Source organism: Polypterus senegalus, unplaced genomic scaffold (assembly GCF_016835505.1).
Source record: "Polypterus senegalus isolate Bchr_013 unplaced genomic scaffold, ASM1683550v1 scaffold_617, whole genome shotgun sequence".
Classification (NCBI taxonomy): Eukaryota; Metazoa; Chordata; class Cladistia; order Polypteriformes; family Polypteridae; genus Polypterus; species Polypterus senegalus.
In genome coordinates this window covers 1-21,117 of record NW_024377102.1, presented here as the reverse complement: position 1 = coordinate 21,117, position 21,117 = coordinate 1, and the positions used below count along the sequence as shown (strand labels likewise).

General features: G+C 50.0%; 1 protein-coding gene across 1 annotated transcript; it reads left to right on the top strand.

Moving 5' to 3' along the window:
- The first annotated feature begins 593 nt into the window (after positions 1–593).
- LOC120519247 (tyrosine-protein phosphatase non-receptor type substrate 1-like) lies at positions 594–18,104 on the top strand. The gene is made up of 8 exons (XM_039742395.1): positions 594–642; positions 6,239–6,577; positions 6,782–7,084; positions 8,636–8,947; positions 12,607–12,876; positions 15,024–15,116; positions 15,696–16,049; positions 17,224–18,104. Exons 1-7 carry the CDS (start codon positions 597–599, stop codon positions 16,037–16,039), a joined length of 1,707 nt encoding a protein of 568 aa, XP_039598329.1. The 5' UTR covers positions 594–596; the 3' UTR covers positions 16,040–16,049; positions 17,224–18,104.
- The last annotated feature ends 3,013 nt before the right edge of the window (positions 18,105–21,117 follow it).

Sequence of the window (21,117 nt, the reverse complement as noted above, 5' to 3'; positions counted from 1 at the left end):
CATTTCAACGAATCCTACGTAATATCTAAGAGAATACAAAGGGATTACGCTGTTCAACTGTGTGGGAAATGTTAATAAGAGTGGGCGAGTTTCTAAGGGCTTCAAATATCGAAAAATCACCAGATGGAGATACGGTTTCTACTTCGCGGATTTTCACCTTCGTGGGGGGCTTCTGGAACGCAACCCCCGCGTTCGAGGAGGGATCACTGTAGCCCACCTCAGAGAGCCCAAAACAGAGCCTCCATTGTTCTCCAGAGATCCTAAGGTCCTGCCAGTTGGTGTAACTGGTGACACTAAACTGACCTGCCATGACTGAGTGTGGCCGAGTTTGAGGACGTCGTGGAGATAAGAGACTCCATTAGGAGCAGCCGGGCCTCGTAACTCTCTTTGTATTTAAGGCACTGGACAAGGCGCTCTGCTGAACGATGGCTCCCTCGGCTCATGTTTGGTCTCTCCACGCACTTCCTGCGGTGCTCACACCCTCATCTTGACGCTCATCTCGCTGCCTTCGCCGTTTCCTATTAAATCAACCGTCAGATCTCAGAGTCGCTCAGTCAGTCAGTCAGTCAGTCGCTCGCAGCCTCGCCGTCGACACGATGGACGCCCCCCTCGTCCTGCTTCTTCTTCTCCTGCAGGTCTCCAGTAAGTGCCTTTCCTTGACCTTTGGTCTCCTCGTTTTGTTGTCACATCACCGGCTGGCTGTCCTTTACTTGATCTTCCTCTGGACTGTCACGCGTCACCACTTTTCTTATTTTTGGTTCTTGTCTTTTCATCGCTGCAGTTCAGCTGGTGTTGCTCAGTCAGACCTTTTCACTTGGACTTCACTTCATTTCATTTCTTCCTCTTTCTCTTCCATATGAGTTCATCTCCTCTCAGCTCCTCTCATGTCCCACCTCATCACTTGTGTCAGACCCTCTTGGTTTTTCTTTCTTGTATTCTCTATAATGTTCTTTGAACTTTTGGTATTCATTTGTTATACTTTATTGATCCCCAGGGGTAAATGTGTCTTTCCACATGAGAATGGTGGGTCAGCCATTGTACAGGGGCCATTTTCAGGTGGGGGGCCTTGGAGTCGGAGCCCACCTGACAGTAACGGGGTTTGAACCTTCCAGATTCCAGCGCTGATCCTGTTTTGGTTGTCCATCTCGAGCTCTTCGTCTCCATCGTATCTTCTCCATATCTTTGTCTTCTTTATTTTGTCTCCATTTAAATCTTCCTTTACATTTCAGAGGTGGTCTTGTTGTCCTATTGTCCCTTCAGCTCCCCTTGATGCTCCTCGTTTCTCTTCGATGTTGGTCAGTCAGTCCTAGCGGTCATTTGGCTTTACTAAAAAGTGCTAAACTGCAAGAACTGATCCTGGGGGATTTAAATCTTTAAAATGTGTGACTTTGGAAGAATAAACGCTTAAATGTCACACAAATACAGCGGCTGGAGAAATGACCATTTATCGGTGTCATGACCTCGGAACTGGCCATTGCTGCCAGCAGGTCACTTCACGTCCTGATCCTTAGCCATCGTTCTTTAGGGCTAGAAGATGGATGGATGGATGGACGGACGGAGAGGGCCAAAGAAGGTTAAAGACACAATACTTCAGGCACGTCACACACACGTCACACACACACATCACACACACGTCACACACACACACGTCACACACACACGTCACACACACACATCACACACACGTCACACACATCTCAAACACACATCTCAAACACACGTCACACACACACATCACACACACACGTCACACACACACACGTCACACACACGTCACACACATCTCAAACACACATCACACACACACATCACACACACACGTCACACACACGTCCACACACACACGTCACACACACACACGTCACACACGTCACACACACACGTCACACACACATGTCACACACACGTCACACACACGTCACACACGTTACACAACGTCACACAAACGTCACACACACATCACACACACGTCACACACACACATCTGTATACACAAAGGAGAGTTGCGATCCGAGAGACTGTGTTTGTGTGTTTGTGGAGGGATGGAGAGTTAAGGCGGGTGGAGGAGTCACGTGATCATCTCCCCTCCCATTCACTTCATTTCATTGACTTCATTTCGCTCCACAGCTGACGCGGTCTTGCGTTCTTTTTCTTTAGTGTTCAGTCCTCTCTCCTTTACTAATTTACTCTTTAGTACACGCGCTACTTACACAGTCACTCATAAAAGGGGAGAAGACTCCGTGTAAGAAATGGGTATTGAAACTACCTTGGAAGACATGCAATCAACGAGGCCTTTAAACGGATCTCAAGAGACGTCTTCTAGATTGGATAAAAAACGATTGGCTGCCAAAATCAGGCAGTTAAACGAATCTGAAGAAGACAGAATTTCTAGATTGGGAAAACCACGATCCGCTGCCGAAACGTGCCGGTTAAACGTGCAGCAAAGCGCGCCAGGTCACACACGTCACACACGTCACACACATCACAGATGTCACACACGTCACACACACCATTCTAAAGATGATCTAAGGTATACGTCACTAATTCGTCACACTGCTCAGTTCTGTCACAATGACTTTATTTTTAAGTCGTCAGATTCGCGTCTTAAACATCGCGAGCCGTCTTGGTGTGATTTGTTTTACTCCTCCATAGGTGACACAGAAAACTGGCAGTTGTCAGGTCTTTGATCATTTCGCTAAATGTCACTTATTGTATTCACAGTTCTAGTCGTCGTAAAGTATAAAGCAGCTCGTCAGACGTTGGCCAATCATCGTGACGCGTGGCAAATTAGCGCACCTTCACTGCAATCCACGTTGTAAAAACTTGAATATCCAACATGGAGGAGCCTCGCAAAGACTCCTCAGGACTGAGGGAAGAAGCGGGCATATCGTCTCCCTGGCATCAGGCACCACACTGGCAGCTTTGCCAGTACTGCTCAATAAATCGCCATTCAGTGAGTAAGGCGGCCCTTTTATTTTTTAGTTCTACTTTCACACGCATCGAGCATCGCTGGCACCCCAGACTGATCACTGCCAGGCTACTCTTGATGCCACATCTTCTGCGGTGTCTCCAGTGCATGGATTTTCATGTCTGCGTTTTTCCGAGTCCTTCATGTCTTCTTACAGCGCGATGCAATGGCGGCGTGCAGGCAGAGACCAACACGCACTTCTACTTGTCACGGCCCCTTGGACTGGCGCGGCGCTAGGTGACAGTTTTGTGTAATGTTGCCTACCTGACAGTGTCACAGCAGAGGAAATGAGACTCTGCAGATGGAAGATGAGGACTACAGCAGGATAAAAGGACAAGGCGGAGCGTCCAAAAGGGAAGACGTGTATAATATTGTCGTGAGCGGGTCACCGCCATGAGGAGCAGATGCACCTTAAATGTTTTTGTGTGACTTCCTTGCGTTTTGATGGCCTTGCAGCAGCGTTACTTGAATCGCCTGCTCCTCCCAGCAGCCCCAGTAGTGTTCCACCATTGGGCAGCTTCAAAGTGTCACACGGGTGACTGGGAAGAAGACGGAGCCCAAAAAGAGGCCGAGGGGCTTGTGTTTATTCGTTTCTGCTCTTCCCACCCCACCTCTAGAGTAGGACCACCGCCGGATGACACCAGGACAGGAACACAGCAGGCCCAGACTTCCATCACATTCCGGAAGCTGTTCACTTGGCATCTCCATCCATTCTCCCCGCCACCCGTGTGTGTCGTACGTGTTTATCGTGTCTCGCCCAGTTTCGTTGGTGCAGTGCTTGTAATTAATTTTCTTCCGTGTAGACGTCGCTTGTTTAATGTTCTTCTTTGATTTCTCAAATCGACTTCTTGGTCAGGGATACAAATGAGGAGGAAGACGTGGAGTGAATGAGAGGAGCGTCAGGTGGCTTTTGAAGGACCATCGGTCAACAGGACAGTGGGGTTTGGCCCCATGTCTGCTTTTGTGACGAGTGTTTCCTCGTTTCATCCCAACTGAATTTCTCCTCGTTTGGCTACAAGTCCCAGAAGGCCCTTGTCTTCTTGTCTTCTTGTCTTTTTGCTGTTTTGTTATGTGAGCCCCAGTGGTCAGCAGAGAGTGGACCCCCAATTGTATTCATTTTGGTATTCACAGACAGACCCCAGAAAGTCTACAATTCTTAAGTGGCCTGCCCAGCCAATCATCCACTTTCCAAACCCACCCGTCCTAATTGTGGTCACGGGGGGTGTTGGAGTCTATCCCAGCATGCATTGGGTGCGAGGCGGAGAGAATCCTTGGACCGGCGTTGGTCCATCACACGATTGTCCAGCTGATATTTGGCCTTTCCTCCACTTTTGTAGCTTCTCTTGATTTCAATTACTAATTTTGCGTGTCACTGTAAGACGTTGTTGTGTTCACATCCTCCTCTGAAGCAGACCACCGGGAGCTCTCCGCACATCGGCTCAGTCAGGCTGGTAAAAAGGAGAAAGGCGGCCATGATGGACTGAAGCAGTGACGTGAGGAGCCTCTGGGTGTCAGGAAAGGCAAACACGATAAAGAGATGAAGGGCAGAAGGAGTCAGACCTCCGTGATACCAAGACCACCGCTAGAAAACGGCCCAGCGGCCCAGTTTAAAGTCGGGGGGCGACACAGAAGTCTTCATGTCACTGAGCTGAGACATCGAGGGGCACAATGAAGTAAAGCAGAAGTGTAAACCTTCAGGGCACCCAAGAGACCAAACGCATAGCTTTTCTTAGCCCCCCGTGCCCCCCGGCCTGGCCACTTACTCTCGTCACTTTTATCTTTATTTAGTGTTGCTCTGACATGTCTGACAGTGATGAGGAGCAGGAGTTGGTCTGTGTATCTGAGGGCCAGTGTGGAACAGACAATGTCCGTGTCACTTCAAGACCATCTGCTCACCGATTGGTCACCTGGTATGGTGTGCCCACCCTAATTAGATAGATAGGAATATAAGGAACAAGCTGGTTAAGTTTGCAGATGATACCAAGATAGGTGGATTAGCAGATAATCTGGAATCCATTATATCATCACAGAGGGACTTGGACAGCAGACAGGCTTGGGCAGATTTGTGGACGATAGAATTTAATGTCAGTAAACGTAAAGAATTACACATAGGAAGTAAAAATATTAGGTTTGAATACACAACGGGCGGTCGTAAAATCGAGAGTCCACCTTATGAGAAGGATTTAGGAGTCATAGTGGATTCTAAGCTATCAACTTCCAGACAGTGTTTAGAAGCCATTAAGAAGGCTAACAGAATGTCAGGTTATATAGCGCCTTGACGTGTGGAGTACAAGTCACAGGAGGTTCTGCTCAGGCTTTATAACACACTGGTGAGGCCTCATCTGGAGTCCTGGGTGCAGTTTGGGTCTCCATAAAGACATAACAGCACCAGAGAAGGTCCAGAGAAGAGCGACTAGGCTGATTCAGGGCTACAGGGGATGAATTATGAGGAAAGATTAAAAGAGCTGAGCCTTTACAGTTTAAACAGAAGAAGATTAAGAGGTGACCTGATTGAAGTGTTTAAAATGATGAAGTGAATCAGTGCAGTGGATCGAGACTTGTATTGTAAAATGAGTTCATCAAGAACATGGGGACACAGTTGGAAACTTGCTAAGGGTAAATTTCACACAAACATTAGGAAGTTTTTCTTTACACAAAGAACGATAGACACTTGGAATAAGAGACCGCATAGTGTGGTGGTGGACAGTAAGACGTTAGGGACTTTCAAAACTCGACTTGATGTTTTCTTGGAGGACACAAGTGGAGAGGACTGGCGAGCTTTGTTGGTTTGAATGGCCTGGATGGCCTGTTCTCGTCCAGAGTGTTCTAATGATCGATGCTCAGGCTGGGGTGTCACCTGGTCAGTCCTCCTTGTGTCCATCTTTGCCAGAGGACCGCAGTCACTGAGATGGGGTCTGAGTAGTATTGGTACCCACGACTTGTTAAGGTGGCTGTGCCCATTTCTCTCTGTCTCTGTTGTCTCTGTGCACCCACAACTCTGTCCATCAGTCCTCCTCCCTCCATCATCTTTCTCCTAAAACACACAAGTTTCTCGTTCCTTATTGTGTGTCCCTACAAAGTGTTCAGCCGGTCAGATCAGGTCATAATTAGACCAATGTCCACTCCTGGTGCCTTACTTCCTTGGTCCCCTTTGGTGGTCCACACTTGACGTGTATCTTCTCATCAAGTGATGTTCTCTCCTGACCGTCACCCGTAGCGAGTCCCCTGCGAATGTCCCGCTGCCTCACGTCCACGTCTCTTCTTTTTCAGTGACAGATGCAGCTCTCAAAGTTTGGACACCACAAGCTCATCAAGTGAGTCACTCATCTGCAGATGTTCTACTGCAGTGTCACTTCACTGTGATGCCCGGTCCCATTGATCCAAACAGGCTGAAGGTCACCTGGACACAACATGGACTGACCATAGCCAACTACATTCAAGGCCAGGTGATCAGGCGACCGGACGTGGTCCTGAGTAGGGAGACAGTAAAGAGTGGAAATGCATCCCTGAACATCATGAATGTCACGTTTCAGGATAACGGCTGGAAGAGATGTGAAGTGGAATATGGCGGAGACAAAGGACAGGCGGACATCTATCTGTCTGTCAGAGGTAAGCCGGCCACTGAAACAGCCCATCCATTGATCTTAGACTGTGACAGTGGTCCGGCGTGTCAGCCTTTGGTCAGCTGATTCTGTCTGATTGTCACACGGTATGATCAAATGTCACCTTGTAGAGACCCCAGTCCTGTGTCACCTCTCCTTAGCGGCTCTTTAACTTTTCATCTCACTGACCGCCTGTCCTTTTGTCTTCAAGTTACTCCTCAGGTGTTCTTGTTGCACAGCTCAGAACCTCAGAGCTCTCAGGCCAAGCTGACTTGTCTCGCCACGGGCTTCTACCCACCAGACATCACCTTAACGTTAAAGTGGAAGGACGAGACGTTAAAGACAGAGAGGTTGACAAGTCCATCCAAGTGGCTTCTAGATGATGGGACCTTCGGTGCAAGGACGGTGTCCACCTTAGATGTGACTGTCATGAGGGGCAGTAGAGAGCCGTTCATCTGTGAAGTGACACATTCATCGGTGGATGAGCCCATCAGGAAATACCTCCTAAAGCCAGGTGGGTGACAACTTGGAATGGAGTGGGTGGGAAAGGAAGGTGGAAACAGCATGGTGGGGAGATGGGGAGAGCAATGGAGCAGAGGAGACCACCTTAAAGATAAAGGAGGTGAGGAAAGATAAAAGGCTGAATAAGGAGAAAGTCAAGCAAAGAGGGTCTGTTATCGCAGAAGAAGAGCGGAATGTGAACAAGAACTGAAATGGACAGACAGGAGGCTCTGAGTCGATGACATTCAGCAGTGATGGGGGCTGTCAAGGAGGGTTTGAATATTCAAGATGTCATTAAGATGATAGGCCAGGGATTACTAAAATTGGAGGAGAGGACTTGGATTAAAGGGGGCAGACTGACCACTAAATGGCCACAGAGCACCAGTCTGGCGCACTGATGAATGGCACGTCATGGCAACACTGTATGAGCATTAACATCTGGAGAAGCAGGAGTCAGTCTGCTCACTTGAGGACCACTGGTGCTGATCAAGCAACTCAAAGGTGCCCACCCTAATGATGGATATCTGCCTTGATGGATGCCCAGGTCAGTGGTGTCATCTGGTCAGTCCAAACTCAGATGGTTACAAAAGATCTTCTAAGGTGGGGGGACTGGGCAGTAAGGACCCTCTTGTAAGTTAAAGCCATTGGGGTGGTCTAGCCTTAGCACAGTGGTCATTCCTGCCTGGTTTGGTTTCCCACAAGTTAGCAGCAGACGTCTGTCCTGCCCCAAGTGTGTCCACCAGTCTACCCTTTGATCCTCTTCCCACCATGTGCTGACGTCCGTTGACTTGACCACCGAATTGACACCTTGTGTCTTACTTGTGCTGTGCAGGGGTCACCCTTTGTGTCCCCACTTGACGTGTTATTTCAGACTGACCCGTGTTCAGCCCCAGTCTCTCTGACTCAGATTTGACGTCCGCCGCAGTGTGTCCTCTGTGAATGTCCTGCTGTCTGAGGTCCGTGTCTCGTCTCTTTTCAGCTACCGAAGCTGCTTTCACAGTTTGGACACCTCAAGCTCATCAAGTAGCCCACTTGGGCTCCGACGTTCTCCTGCAGTGTTATTTCAATGTGACCCCCCGGTCCCATCAATCTAAAACTGGTAACGATCACCTGGGTGTACAATGGACAGATGATAGCGGGCTACAATCAAGGGAGGGTGGAGAGGAGACCCTACAGGCTCCTCAGTGAGGAGGACATGAAGACTGGAAATGCATCTCTGCTCCTCAGTGCCATCAACACTGGAAGTGGTGACATTCAGTATTGGTGTGATGTAGAATATCAAGGAGAAATAGGAATAGTGGACATTCATGTGTCTATAAGAGGTAAGACAGACACCCTGCATGTTTCACTGAGTGACCTCGTCCAGTTAGTAGTGTCCATTCATCTGTAATTAGACAATGGCAGTGGTCCGCCAGCTGTAGCTTGGCTTTTGGCTGTCTGCCTTGTGGAGTCCTAATGACAGTTAGCTGAGCAGAGTGACCGCTCCTTGGTTGGTCAGTAGTCCTGTGTTCTATCTTATCATTTTTATGATCTGCCACTGGCCTCTTGTCCTTTTGTTTCTCAGCCGTTCCTCATGTTACCTTGACGTTGGACTCAGACCTTCAGAGCTCTCAAGCTAACCTGACTTGTGATGCCTTAAAAGTCTACCCGGTTGACATCACCTTCACTTTCAAGAGGAAGGATGAGACGTTAAAGACAGAGAGGGTGGCTATGGATGAAAGTCTCTTCATGTGGCCTTTAGGCGAAGGGATCTTCAGAGCAAAGAGCGTCTACGAGATCGACGTGACCGCCGTCCAGGACAATGGAGAGCCATTCATTTGTGAAGTGACCCATTCATCAGTGAATCAGCCAATTGGGACAACCCTCAGGAAGCCAGGTGGGTGAGACTTGGAAACTGTGGCACAGTGCCCCCTATAGACTGTACTGAGCAGAGACAAAGAGGGCAGGCAGTCATTTGTTATTAACAAAACTTGAAAGGCGAAACAAGAAAGAGCGCGGCCATTTTGTACAGAACGAAGGATTGTGTAAACATCGGTGTGTTCACTAGTCCTCTGTCACTGGGCGATGTGGCTGGGGTTGAGTGGACAGAGCGGTCAAGATTCAGGTGAGGATCAAGAGGTCAGTCAAGAAGACAGAAGGTGGACGTGTAGAGGTGGTCTGATAAATCTGTGGTGGACAGAGAGGTGAGGAGAAGTGGACAGGCAGGGAGGTGGACGCTTATTAAGTCGGGGAAACTTGATCAAAAATAAATGTGTAGGAACGTAAGAGGGTCCTGAAAGTGTGACTGACAAAGAGGGTCCACAATCCTGATGGAGGGAAATATTCAGAATTTGATGTACAAAACTAGAGATCATGGCCACCTTCAAGAGATGTTAGTGATGTGATGGGAAGGAGTGGCGAGGAGAATCAGACAGAAGAGACAGGGGAGTGTGAGAGGAACAGAGAAAGAGCATGAGGTCCTCATGGAGGGTCTAATGTGGAAGAGGTGGATGAACGAGCAGAATGAGGACAGGGTGGTAAAGGACGTGTGAGCAGCATGGAGCTCAAATGTGATAACAGACAGAGCAGGAAGACAACGTGGAGGAGTCCAAAGAAAAGGTGGCAGATGGGGACAGCTTCATGAGCAGAAGACCAAGAAGGGGAGAACACGTGAATGAGTGCGGCCAGAGAGACCAAGCTGGAAATGAGCACAGTTAGGAAAGGAGATTGAAATATGAAATTAGAAGAACGGAGGAATAGAAGAAAGAAATAACAAGAAAGGATGAACAGAGAGAGAGAAGGAGAGCAGGAACTGTAGAAATGACTGAGATGTGAACAACACCTGACTTGGCCCACCTCGACGGTCCAATCTGATCTCAAGTTTTCTGGATGACCTGCCGAGGTGCACCATGAGAGGTGAGGCCTGTCTGATTGAGTGTTCACTCATCAGTAGGAGAGAACCTGAGGGGCAAAGCAGACGACGCCATTAGGGTGAGCGAGAAGAGCAGAGGACGGGTGACTGTTCAGAACCGAGTTCAGTTAAGTTTCACTTTAGTGGGGAAATATCGATCAGAGGTGACAAAGTCAAACAAAGATGAGCTGGATGGACCTTTAAATGGGGAGATGGTTGTTAAGCAGAGGAGCAGCCTTAGCAGGGTCATGAGCAATGGAGGGCCAGGACATCAGAAATTTAGGAAGAAACCAAAGAGAACTATGTGGTGGAGCTGGCTGGAGGTAAAGGAACAGGACGTGAGCTTTGTTAGGCAGGACAGCGATAGCCCCCCGGCCCCAGTTCAACGTATCCAGCCTTGGCCATGTTACTCGATGTGATTTGTTTGCTTGAGATGTGAGAGATGAGCGCAGGCAATCAAGACCAACAGTTCAGGCAGGTCCACAACTAGAAAAAGAACCTTGGAGGTTAAAGGGGCTTTCATGGACACTTTGTCACCCCGAAACGAAGGGGTCTCTGAATGTGAGCGCTTCTTGTCTGTAACTGGCGTTGCTGTCTGGAGTCTGGAGTGCGCCACTGTGTTTGTCCTTATGGACACTGTAAGAGCCGTTTGCCAGTTATCGAGGTTATGTGGAGTTGATAGACGGATCTCCTGAGGTACCTGAGGTGTTTGCCAGTACATGAGAGGTTCTGCTATAAGCTGAATGGTTTCTGAATATTCTAACTATTTCTTGTCCCACTGACTGCAGATTAGTCTCAGATAGTGACCTGCTTCGCAGTACGTGGAGGGCACACACTTTCAAACCGTGCCCTTTGGATGTGGGCAGAGTGGTGGCTCTGAGGTTAAGGATCTGCGCAGCCAATCAGTTGCCGGTTCAAATCCCATAAGCAGCAGAAGTGACTCTGCTCTGTCGGGCCATTGAACAAAGACCCTTAACCTGCAGTTTTCTCCGTCCTCGGTAAGACGTTAACCTGCAGGCAGGTCCCCCAACGAGCAGGGAAAACCTGGGGGCTGGTGGCAGGACTGGCACTGCAGCCATTGTACAAAACCTCACAGCTGAGGTGTCATGGCTGCACTTGGGCCCTAATCTGGGACCCTGAGGGGGTTTGTCGTGTGGTGAGTGCGGCGACGTGCCGTGTCAGCGTGTGGTCCTGACCCCTCCCCCCTCCAGTTTTATGCCACGTAACGCGTGGCGCCGCACCGTTAGAAAGTTAGAGCTTCGGGATTTGTGGTTCCATTATAAAGTTTTCCTTTGGCGGTCGTTCATCTCGTTATTTTTGACTTTTTTGGTTGCTGTTGTGCTTTGGTGGATGTTGTGTTTTTTTGTGACCACCTTATTTGGTTTATTTATGCCTTGCCATTTTGTCTAATTGGTGCCACGATCCCATTCTCGTTTTTGCGGGCGCCGAGGTCGACACTGTCACCGATATAAAAAATGATAAAATGAGTTTAGCAGGCCAGAGACGTCTCAGCTAATGGCGGTCTCTCCATCTCTGGCACCTGAGAGGTGAAGCTTCAGATGACTGTGGGGAGGCTCACAAGTCCATTGCTGGTACACATCAGGGTCACCTCGTGTGACGTCGAGGTGCAGACAGGAGAAGTTCAAACACGTGCCAAGTGAGCCCGTATAGAGGCAGCTGTTCAGAGTCCTCCATCTTTATAAAGTGCTCAAGAGACCTGGAGGGCCTGATCTGAATCGAGTGGCCAGGCCTAAGTGTCCTCGAGAAGCTCCGCTCACAGATCAGTGAGGACTTTACGGTCCTGCCATCTGATCTGAAGCCACTTGAGAGAGCCGAGTGGTCATAAGCTGCTTGTGACATAACGACACAGAAAGGTGACCGTGAGGGTGGGATGGAGATGACTAGCAGAGGCCAAGCTGCTCACAACCTCCACTGAGGATAAGCTGGACAAAGCACTCCGATCGACTCCTGAACATGGCTCCTGAACATGGCTGAGGTTCACGCCGTCTCTGAGGCTGTGGTCTCGCCAGTGATTGGGAGGACTGCAGAGGAGGAGAAGATCCACCTGGAAGTGCTGAGAGTGCGGGACACTGTCGGGCTGTCTTCATTTTTGTGTGGATGGCAGGGACAGTGCTTCAGTATCTCCAGCAGGGGGCACTAGGGGCCTTAGGTTCTTTAAAGAGAGTAACGAAGAAAGAAGAAATGACAGGAAAGCCAAAGTGACGCTCTGCAGAGTCAAAGGAAGAACTGCACTTCACTTGTGCTCTTTGAATGCTGACAGCTTCAACTCCCCAGCGAGAAGAACCAGAAGAAGCCACTGGAAAAGAGATGACGACAGCAAACGGTAAGCGGCCTCTGGAGTGGATCTTCTGAGGACTTGACGCTCTACGTCAGGTTAAGGAGTAGAAACCTGAAGACTCTGCAGTAGGTCGGCTTCGGCTGCTTTTAGGGGGTCTTTCTCTGTTTTATGGCCTCAAGCAGGTCCATGAGTATCGTGTGCCACCTACGGTGCCTTCTGTGTCTGCGTACTTACTGTCACATCACCAAGTACTTGTCACCCCATCAAGGACATGCTGAGGGCTCTTGTAATTGCTGTCAGCTCACAAGTGATGTTCTTCTTCACCTTCTTCTTCCTTTCTTTCCAGTGCCTCCAGTGGTCTCATTGCAGGGCGCTGCAGTGCTGCAAAAAGACAGTCAGGTGGTCTGTCGGGCTGAGGGCTTCAGCCAACCATCAGTGGTCTTCAAATGGAGAAAAGGCGAGGAGATCATGAAGACAGACAGCCCACAAGCATCACGGACACCTGACGGCACCCCCTTTGCGGAGAGTTGGTATCAGTTCATGCCACACAGTCGAGAGCCGCTGTCCTGTGAGGTGTGGCATGTGACCGGTGTGTCCGAGAGGAAATACGCCACATGTGAGTACTCCTGATATTTGCATTCACAGTGTGACCTCTGACCCCTGCTGAAGCTCTTTGGTCTGGGAGGTCAGGCCTTGTTGATTCCCTCCACTCACTGGTGGTCCGCACTTACAACATCCACGGGCTGACCTCCAGGAATCAACAAAGGGTAACGTGTGACATGACAAGTGTGAGAGCAAGAAGGGCACTGATGTGACCAATGTGACAATGTGAGTGGCAGGTTTGTGTGCGCTTGTGGACAGCAAGATGACCACTTCAGGATCAGGAGGCCATCTTTAATTATGGGGCCACAGAAAAGAAGAAAGCAAAGAATCAGACGAGGTGGAAATCTTCAATTTAAATTATGGGATGGACAGGTTTGGCTAAAGGGTCTTCAACTAAAGGTCAGCTCAGCTCATTCTTATATGGCGCCCTTCACTCACCTACAAACACCTGCAAACAGTTCCTCGCGCAGACACACGTGTGACCAACTCCATGGAGCCAAAGGGCACGAGGGTCTCAGGGCATTTCAGAGCCACTCGAGGACACGGTGTCAGTGTGGACAAAGAGAATAGCGAGAGCAACAATGGAGTCCAAACGAGTGGAAAGTGAACATTCAGCGTCACGTCAGCCTCGTGTCACTCGTGTGTGCAGTTTGAATGTTCCTCGTCATCATCACAGCCATGGGAGGAATTGTGGGGCTGAATTCACCATTGATTGTAAGGTCCACTCCCAGACCAGACTCCAGCACACTGCCCAGTTTGGGGACATTCATCTCAAACCTGCCTTTCTCTCCACTGTTTCACACACCAAAGTCATTTAAACCTGAGCCGCGCCTGGCGATTTGTTGAAATTCAGGGACAGACTGCTGTGGTGTTCACCTGCCAGTAATAAAACACTAGGAGGCGCCCTAATACTTTATTTGTGTCTGCTCTGGACTGGCAGGTGTGCCCAGGACATCTTTCATCAAAGCCTTGTGGTCATCTGGAAAGAAGCCTCACCTGTCCTGTCCAGCTCTCCATGATGCCCCATTCTTGTGACGCATTTGTCCCATTGAGGACACTGGCAGCATGTCATCAGCGTCCTCATTCTGTGACGACTTATAACACAGCAGATGACGTGAGGTGACATGAGGTGCGGTCTTTGGTAGTTTGCCAGCTCGTCTCTGTGCACCGCTTAGTCGTTTTCAGCTCCGTGTCATGATGGAGCTCTTTGTTGTCCACTGGCTGACTTACGCAGAGTCACAGTGGACTCTCAACTGGCGACATCCCTGGACAGAAGTGATCAAGACGGCCAATCGTATGTCAGGTCAAATAAGTCAAATAAGTCAAGGGAGGTTGGCATCACTCTGCTGACATAAAGTAAAGTACGGAGAGCAGGATAAGCAGACCACCTGACCTGGTCGAGTCCCCCATGCCGAGAGAGAGTATGTGGCACAGAGCACTGCAGGGCTGCTTAGCCCTTGAATGGTCACTGGGCCAGTGAACCCCCTGGAGGGGTCTTAGCCTAGGAACGTCATCCTCAGGGGTTTGACAGGGACACGTCTGGCATGGCTCTCGGTGGGGATGGAGGGACTGCCAGGCCCAGACTTAGAAAGGACTACTGGACATGAGGCCACTGAGCTCAGGAGAAGGAGTGGAAGGTTTGCTGAGCGTGAAACTAGTGGCCAAGTGGAGCAGCTGTCACCACCGTCCATGAGCCTGTGAAGTGTCCAGGCCTACCGGTCACATTTCTTATATTATTGACCTAACTTGTTGGTCCTACCCTCCTCAGACAGGCTTTTGGTGGTCCCTGGTCATCTGGTCGGTCTCGTTGAAGCTTTATGAGTGGCCGTAGTGTGTGTGTGAGGTGCGCTGCTCTACCTGAAGTCGTACCCCATGGATTTGTGTCCTGCCCGCTCTGTGATGGTCACTTGTGTTGTGTCTTGGACTATAAATTCAGTGTTCATCAGCTAGGGTCTTACACCCTCACTGGGCCATTTAGTGTCTGCCTGTTTATAAGCCCCACTGGACCGTCCATCGGTGTCCACTCACTGGCTCCCTCATGTCTCCACCAGCTCCCTTCTCTTCAGACATGTTGGGTTGAGCTCTGTGAGCGTCAGGTTCAAGTCACCGAGGGTCCTAACATCACTCTGCCTGTCTGTCTTTGTCTCTTCACCTGTGCAGACAGCGGCCTGACCCAGGAGGAGGTCATTCGTGTAGCCGTAACCGTCATCATCATCATCTTCCTCAGCCTCTTCATTCTCTGGTGGTCCTCAGGTAAGCCCCTCTCTGTCTCTTCTCTAATGAATCCCTCAGCTGTCCCCTTGTCCCCTCCCTGTCCACCTCTCTCTTTGCTCTCAGTCAATGGCCGGTGGGCTGCTACTTTCACTTTCGTCCCTTTCTCTTCTCTGATTGTTTTTTTTTTAATATTCCCTTTGCTGTGACACAACTGGGACAATGGCAGATATGTCCCATGTCATGTCAGGGCAGCCTTCTGTGTCTCTGGCCAGTTCTGCCATCATCGTCAGGGCTGAGCTCAGGTCACCCAGGCAGGTGTCATCTGTCTATCAGTCTGTCTGTCTGCTGAAGCTCCATGGTGGTCAACAGGTGACGAAAGATGCCGACCAGATGGACACATCATGGTGAGCGAATCATTGTCCTTGCTGACAAGCCTCACTGGCTCAATGTCATAGACGGCAGGAGGGTGACATTTGACCCACAGTGGCAGGACTGGTCCAGCTCCTCATCCTCACTCTTGTCATTTGTACTTGAGCTGCTGTCTACCTTCATGATGTGTTGGTCCCTCCACTCCTGATGTCTCCTCGTCTCATCTTCTCCTTTCCTTCTCTATTTCAGTTGGTCTTTTTCCACTCATCCCAGTGATGGACGTTGACGGTGTACCCCGGGCCCTGCAGTGCACCCTCACAGGCTGGCGTCTCCAACTGGTCACTGTGGAGTGGTTTAAAAATAACCAGCAGATCTGTGTGGACAAGGAGCTTACAAAACTAGAGGAAGGTGGTGAGGAGGCCCTCAAAGACCCATCTGAATACTCCGTGGAGCGACTCCCAGTTAAGGACCTCTGCTGTCTGGATGGGAATGTCCTCAGACTGGAGATGAAGACCACAACAGAGGCCAAGTTCAAGTGCCGGGCCACCCACAAACTGACCAGGAGGAGCCTGGAGTGCAGCCTGGAGATATGAGAAGAGGACGGTAAGTGACCACCAGTATGACCAGTCTAGACTGGACCTGTGTATGTGGTGGGGTCATGACATGTCACATCAGAGCTCATGTGTCCTCACAACAGCCCTGCTCTGTGTCATGTGGAGGATGCCCAGCAGGTCACAGGTCCCCTGCAGGGTCTATCTTCTTGGCCGCACTGCCCACTGGTTACATGTCAGACTTCCTTACTGCCCACTGCTTTCTAAAATCCCTCAACCTCCCCCTTCATTGCTCCCTTGTGTTGCTGCCCCAGTTCAGATGATGGGCAGGATCTGCCATTGCAACTGATGGTGAGGTCATGTGACTGTAGCCAGATGGTGATCTAACCTAGCGGGCACAGTGGGTGTCCCTGTCTCTCGGGTCTCTTTTACCCCCACAGATATTAAGAGTCATGAGCCATGTGACCAGAGGTCCACTGTCCAATGGCTGGCAGTCCTGAATGTCCTCACCTCTCCTTGTAGGTGTGGGTGATGCCCACTGTGCTCTGGTGAGTTTAGCCTTAAAGTCCATGAGTGTTTACAGATGACCTCATTGAATCAGAGCGCCCCCTGTTGTCTTTATTATTAGCCTATCACATCAGTGGCAGTTTTTTATTATGCAGGTGTGCCAGGATGGTATGACGTTTAATGGCTCTGGTATCTTCATGGCACCAGCTGTGACCAGCTGCCAGTCTCTAATCACAGTGACATTGATCCCCCCTGGTCTGTGGCCATTCAGATTGTCCACTTCTGTTGTCCTTCAGAGGCTATCAAGATGCCAGCTGATTGGCTCTACTTGTCTTTAAAGCACATCCTGAAATTGCACCTCTGTGACGGTGGCTGATGAGCAGTGAGTGGCGCCCCCTTGCTGTCCCTTAACTCCTCCCCTCTTGGTGCGTTCACTGTCATGTATCCCATGATCCCTAAGCCATCAGTTAAAGGCACCATATAAAGTGGAGTGTCTGAAGTGACCACCAACAGTACAAATGGTCCGTGTCCTGAGGGTGCTACCACTAGGAGGCACCACAAGCATGCTGTGCCATTGTCAGCCTAGTTTAAATCTGAGCTTGACGGACAATGACATGTCCATACTTTGACACTCAGGGACAGGTGGCCATGTCCCTTCTAGTGTCACAGTCTGTGGCCTGACCACTCATTGCTGATCTTATCAAATCTTTTTCTTTCAGGATGGACGACACCACACTTGAGCTCACAGGACAACAGAAAGTGATCTGAAATACCCTGAACTGGCCACTCGTGGGCACAGAGTGGTCACCACTGTCCGACCAGAGGCAATCGGGACATCTGAGTCTTTAGCCTGCCTGTTCTCCAAGTACATGTGAAAGGCGCTATATGTGACTGTCAACAATTATATCTACAGCACTGACCAATGACCGTCATGCAGTCTGGGCGTGGACTGTGACCCTCACTATCTCTAGCCTGCCGACCACTGTAGAGGCCCAGGGCATCAGTGACCAACACCTGAGTAAATGTCAACGTGTGATGACACTGAGTGTTGGTCCAGTGGGGAGGTCAATAAGCAGTGACCAGCAGACGGCAGCTCTCGCTTGACGGACCTCCTTATCTCCTGCTGCTTTAGTCCTCCACGTGTCCCTTCACTGACCTGGCACCTTCAAATAAAAGCACAGAATGCGGTTTACGTCATATAGCGCCTTTCTACGTCCAACAGAGACCCAAGGGGCTTTATCAACCAGAGGGTCCCCTGGGGTACCGCGTATGGTCAGATGGCCGGTGACAGTGCAGACCGGCTGAGGACACTTTCTATTTGGTCCTGTGAACTCTGTGTGTGCGTGAAAGACGTCTCATGGTGGACGCCAGCTGATCCCGTTTTGTTTCGTCTCCAGTATTCCTGCTTTCTTAAATGCACTTGTTATTAGCTGTCATGCGGGCAGGCTGCAGCCTCGGGTTCAAATTTCAAACTGAAAGGCGCTATATACAGTAAAGCACTGGCTTGATGGCTCTGAAATGGAAAATAAAATTAAAGAAGTAAACATCAATGAATTGGGTGTGAGTGTGAAAGAGTGACCGCACGAGTGAGTGACCAGCTTTGACCCCCTGGGGCCAGTGACCCCTTACCTCCTGCACAACAGGGGTCACCTTGACAAACTGCCCCTCAGGGCCCCGCTGGCTGGACTGAGTTGGTGGGGCGACCCAAGTGGTCACCGTGGGGTCCGTGTAAGCAGGAGATCAGAAACGAGCGGAGTAAAGGTATCAATTACAAGAAAGACCACTAGGGGTCACATACGGTCCAGTCGGACTGCGCCCCCCCAAGAGTGAAACGCTTTGAGATGTCAAGTCCCCCATGGAGTTTGTGGTGGTGGTCAAGAGAGTTCGTGGAGAGCGGCCATCACGGTGTTTGTCACAGTTAAGGAGCCTGTGGTGACAACACTGGACAACAGCAAAGAGGTCCATAAAAAGTGACATCAGGACGCGGGGTCAGGTTGTCCAAAAACAGGACGCGGGGGTCACAACCCCCCCCAGGAAAAGCGTCTTTGAGTTCAACACACTCGTCTATGTTGGAGCGGAGGTGCCACCCTGGGAGCCAACCAAGCCTGTCACCGAGGAGCCTCTGAGGACTCGGCCGGCTTGGACCTTTCACTTTGACTTCAGTGGTCTCCTGATCTCTTAACCCCCATGTCCTCCTTGTTTTTAGAACTCGATTGATGATTGGGGGGCTGCTCTGTTCATTTAGGCACTGTGGGGTTTGGGGGCATTTTAACCCTAATAACCCTACTTCAGCAGTAAAGTACCCTAAATGTCACCCTTTCAGCCTGAAATTTGGTGACGTTTCCCAAAGTGACCCAAAATACACAAAACTGAAAACATTTAAAAGTGTCACACCGCTGTTGTTCAGGTGCTGCTAATTCTCCTGCTGGTCACACTTGTCCCTCATCTACTGAGGGGCAGTTCAGAGCCTCCAGTGAGGGTCAAAGCAAAGAGGATGGTGGTCTTCAGCCGGACCTTCCATGTCTGAGTGTGCATTCTTATGGTGACAAAGGTCACGGGGTCAACTGTGGCTGCCCAGGTTCCCATAGAGACAAACACCTGCAGCTCTTTGAAAGGTCACGGGGATCACGAAACTGTCAAACGGTGACCAGACATCAGGAAGAGGGGTCATGCTGAGGTCAGAGGAGAGCCTCGAGACAGATCTGCACCTGTGATTGGAAAATAAACAAACATAAGGAGAAGGGAGGGGGGGTAGGGGGTCCTAAGATGAACTTAGTGAGCAGGGCGCCCTTCATCTGACCTGGAGGAGGAGGATACACCCACACACAGACACACCCACAAACAGACACACCCACAAACAGGCCCACCCACACACAGACACACACCCTCACAGACACACCCACATACAGGCACACACCCTCACAGACACACCCACTTACAGGCACACCCACTCACAGACACACCCCCTCACAGACACACCCACTTACAGGCACACCCACAAACAGGCCCACCCACACACAGACACACCCACAAACAGGCCCACCCACACACAGACACACAGAAAGACACACAGAGGTGAGTCTGCAGGTCTCCATATTTTAGGTTTCTTCACTAATGTCGAGTTAATGCTAAATGGCAGAGCTATGAGGACAGAGCGTCTCTAGACAGACAGACAGACATTTTATTAATCCAAAAGGAAAATTCTCATACTGCAGCAGTATACTGATAAGAACAATTTAATTAAAGAGTGATAACAATGCAGTGCAAGTTAAAAAATGCAAGGTGGAGAGTGCCAGGCAGGTACAACAGACACGTTTACCCCCCCGGGTGAAATTCAAGAGTCGCATAGTGTGGGGGGGATCCTGAGGATCCTGAGGGACTGCTGACATTACTGGCTATGTGGGTAAGGGTACCCTGTACTGGTAAGGGTGCCCTGTGCTGGTAAAGGTGCTCTGTGCTGATAATGGTGGCCTGTACTGGTAAGTGTGCCCTGCGCTATAGGTGTGCCATGTGCTGGTAATGTTGCCCTGTGCTGGTAAGTATGCCCTGTACTGGTTACAGTGCCCTATACTGGTAAGTGTGCCCTGTATTGGTAACGATGCCCTTTACTGGTAATGGTGCCCTATACTTTTAAGTGTGTTCTATACTGTTAAGGATGCCCTGTACTGGTATGTGTGCTCTGTGCTGGTAAAAGTGTCCTATATTGGTAAGTGTGCCCTATACTGGTACAGTAAGTATGCCCTGTACTGGTTACAGTGCCCTATACTGGTAAGTGTGCCCTGTTTTGGTAAAGATGCCCTTTACTGGTAATGGTGCCCCATAATTTTAAGTGTGTGCTATACTGGTAAGTGTGCCCTGTACTGGTGAATGTGCCCTGTACTGGTAAGGGTGTCCTATGCTGTAAGGATGCCCTGTGCTGGTAACGGTGGCTTGTACTGATAAGTACGCCCTGCGCTATAAGTGTGCCCTATACTGGTAAGTGTGCCCTGTACTGGTTACAGTGCCCTATACTGGTAAGTGTACCCTGTATTGATAAAGATGCCCTTTACTGGTAATGGTGCCCTATACTTTTAAGTGTGTTCTGTACTGTCGGGGGTGCCCTGTACTGGTAAGTGTGCCCTGTGCTGGTAAAGGTGTCCTATTCTGGTAAGTGTGCCCTATACAGGTAAGTGTGCCCTGTACTGGTGAATGTGTCCTGTACTGGTAAGGGTGTCCTATGCTGTAAGGATGCCCTGTGCTGGTAACGGTGGCCTGTACTGATAAGTACGCCCTGCGCTATAAGTGTGCCCTGTACTGGTAAGTGTGCCCTGTACTGTCCACTCGTTTCCTTACTCAAGGTGCCCATCAGTCTCATTCCCGTCCAGTCCCAGGCCTGCAGTCCTTTCTGCTCTCCCAACAGCCGACTAAGTTTGTGTTTGGAAAGAGAAGACATGGAGGAAATGCGGATGTCAGCTCAGTGAAAGTGGACCAGCTCTGATGGGCACAGCAGTAACGAAAGGTGGAGGAGACAAAGCACAGACTGTTGAGCTCTTGTGCTTTCATCCCAGTTCAGACAGTGAGTCCGCCATTATGACAGTGACAGGGTGTGACACCAGCCGTGTGTCTCCTAAACT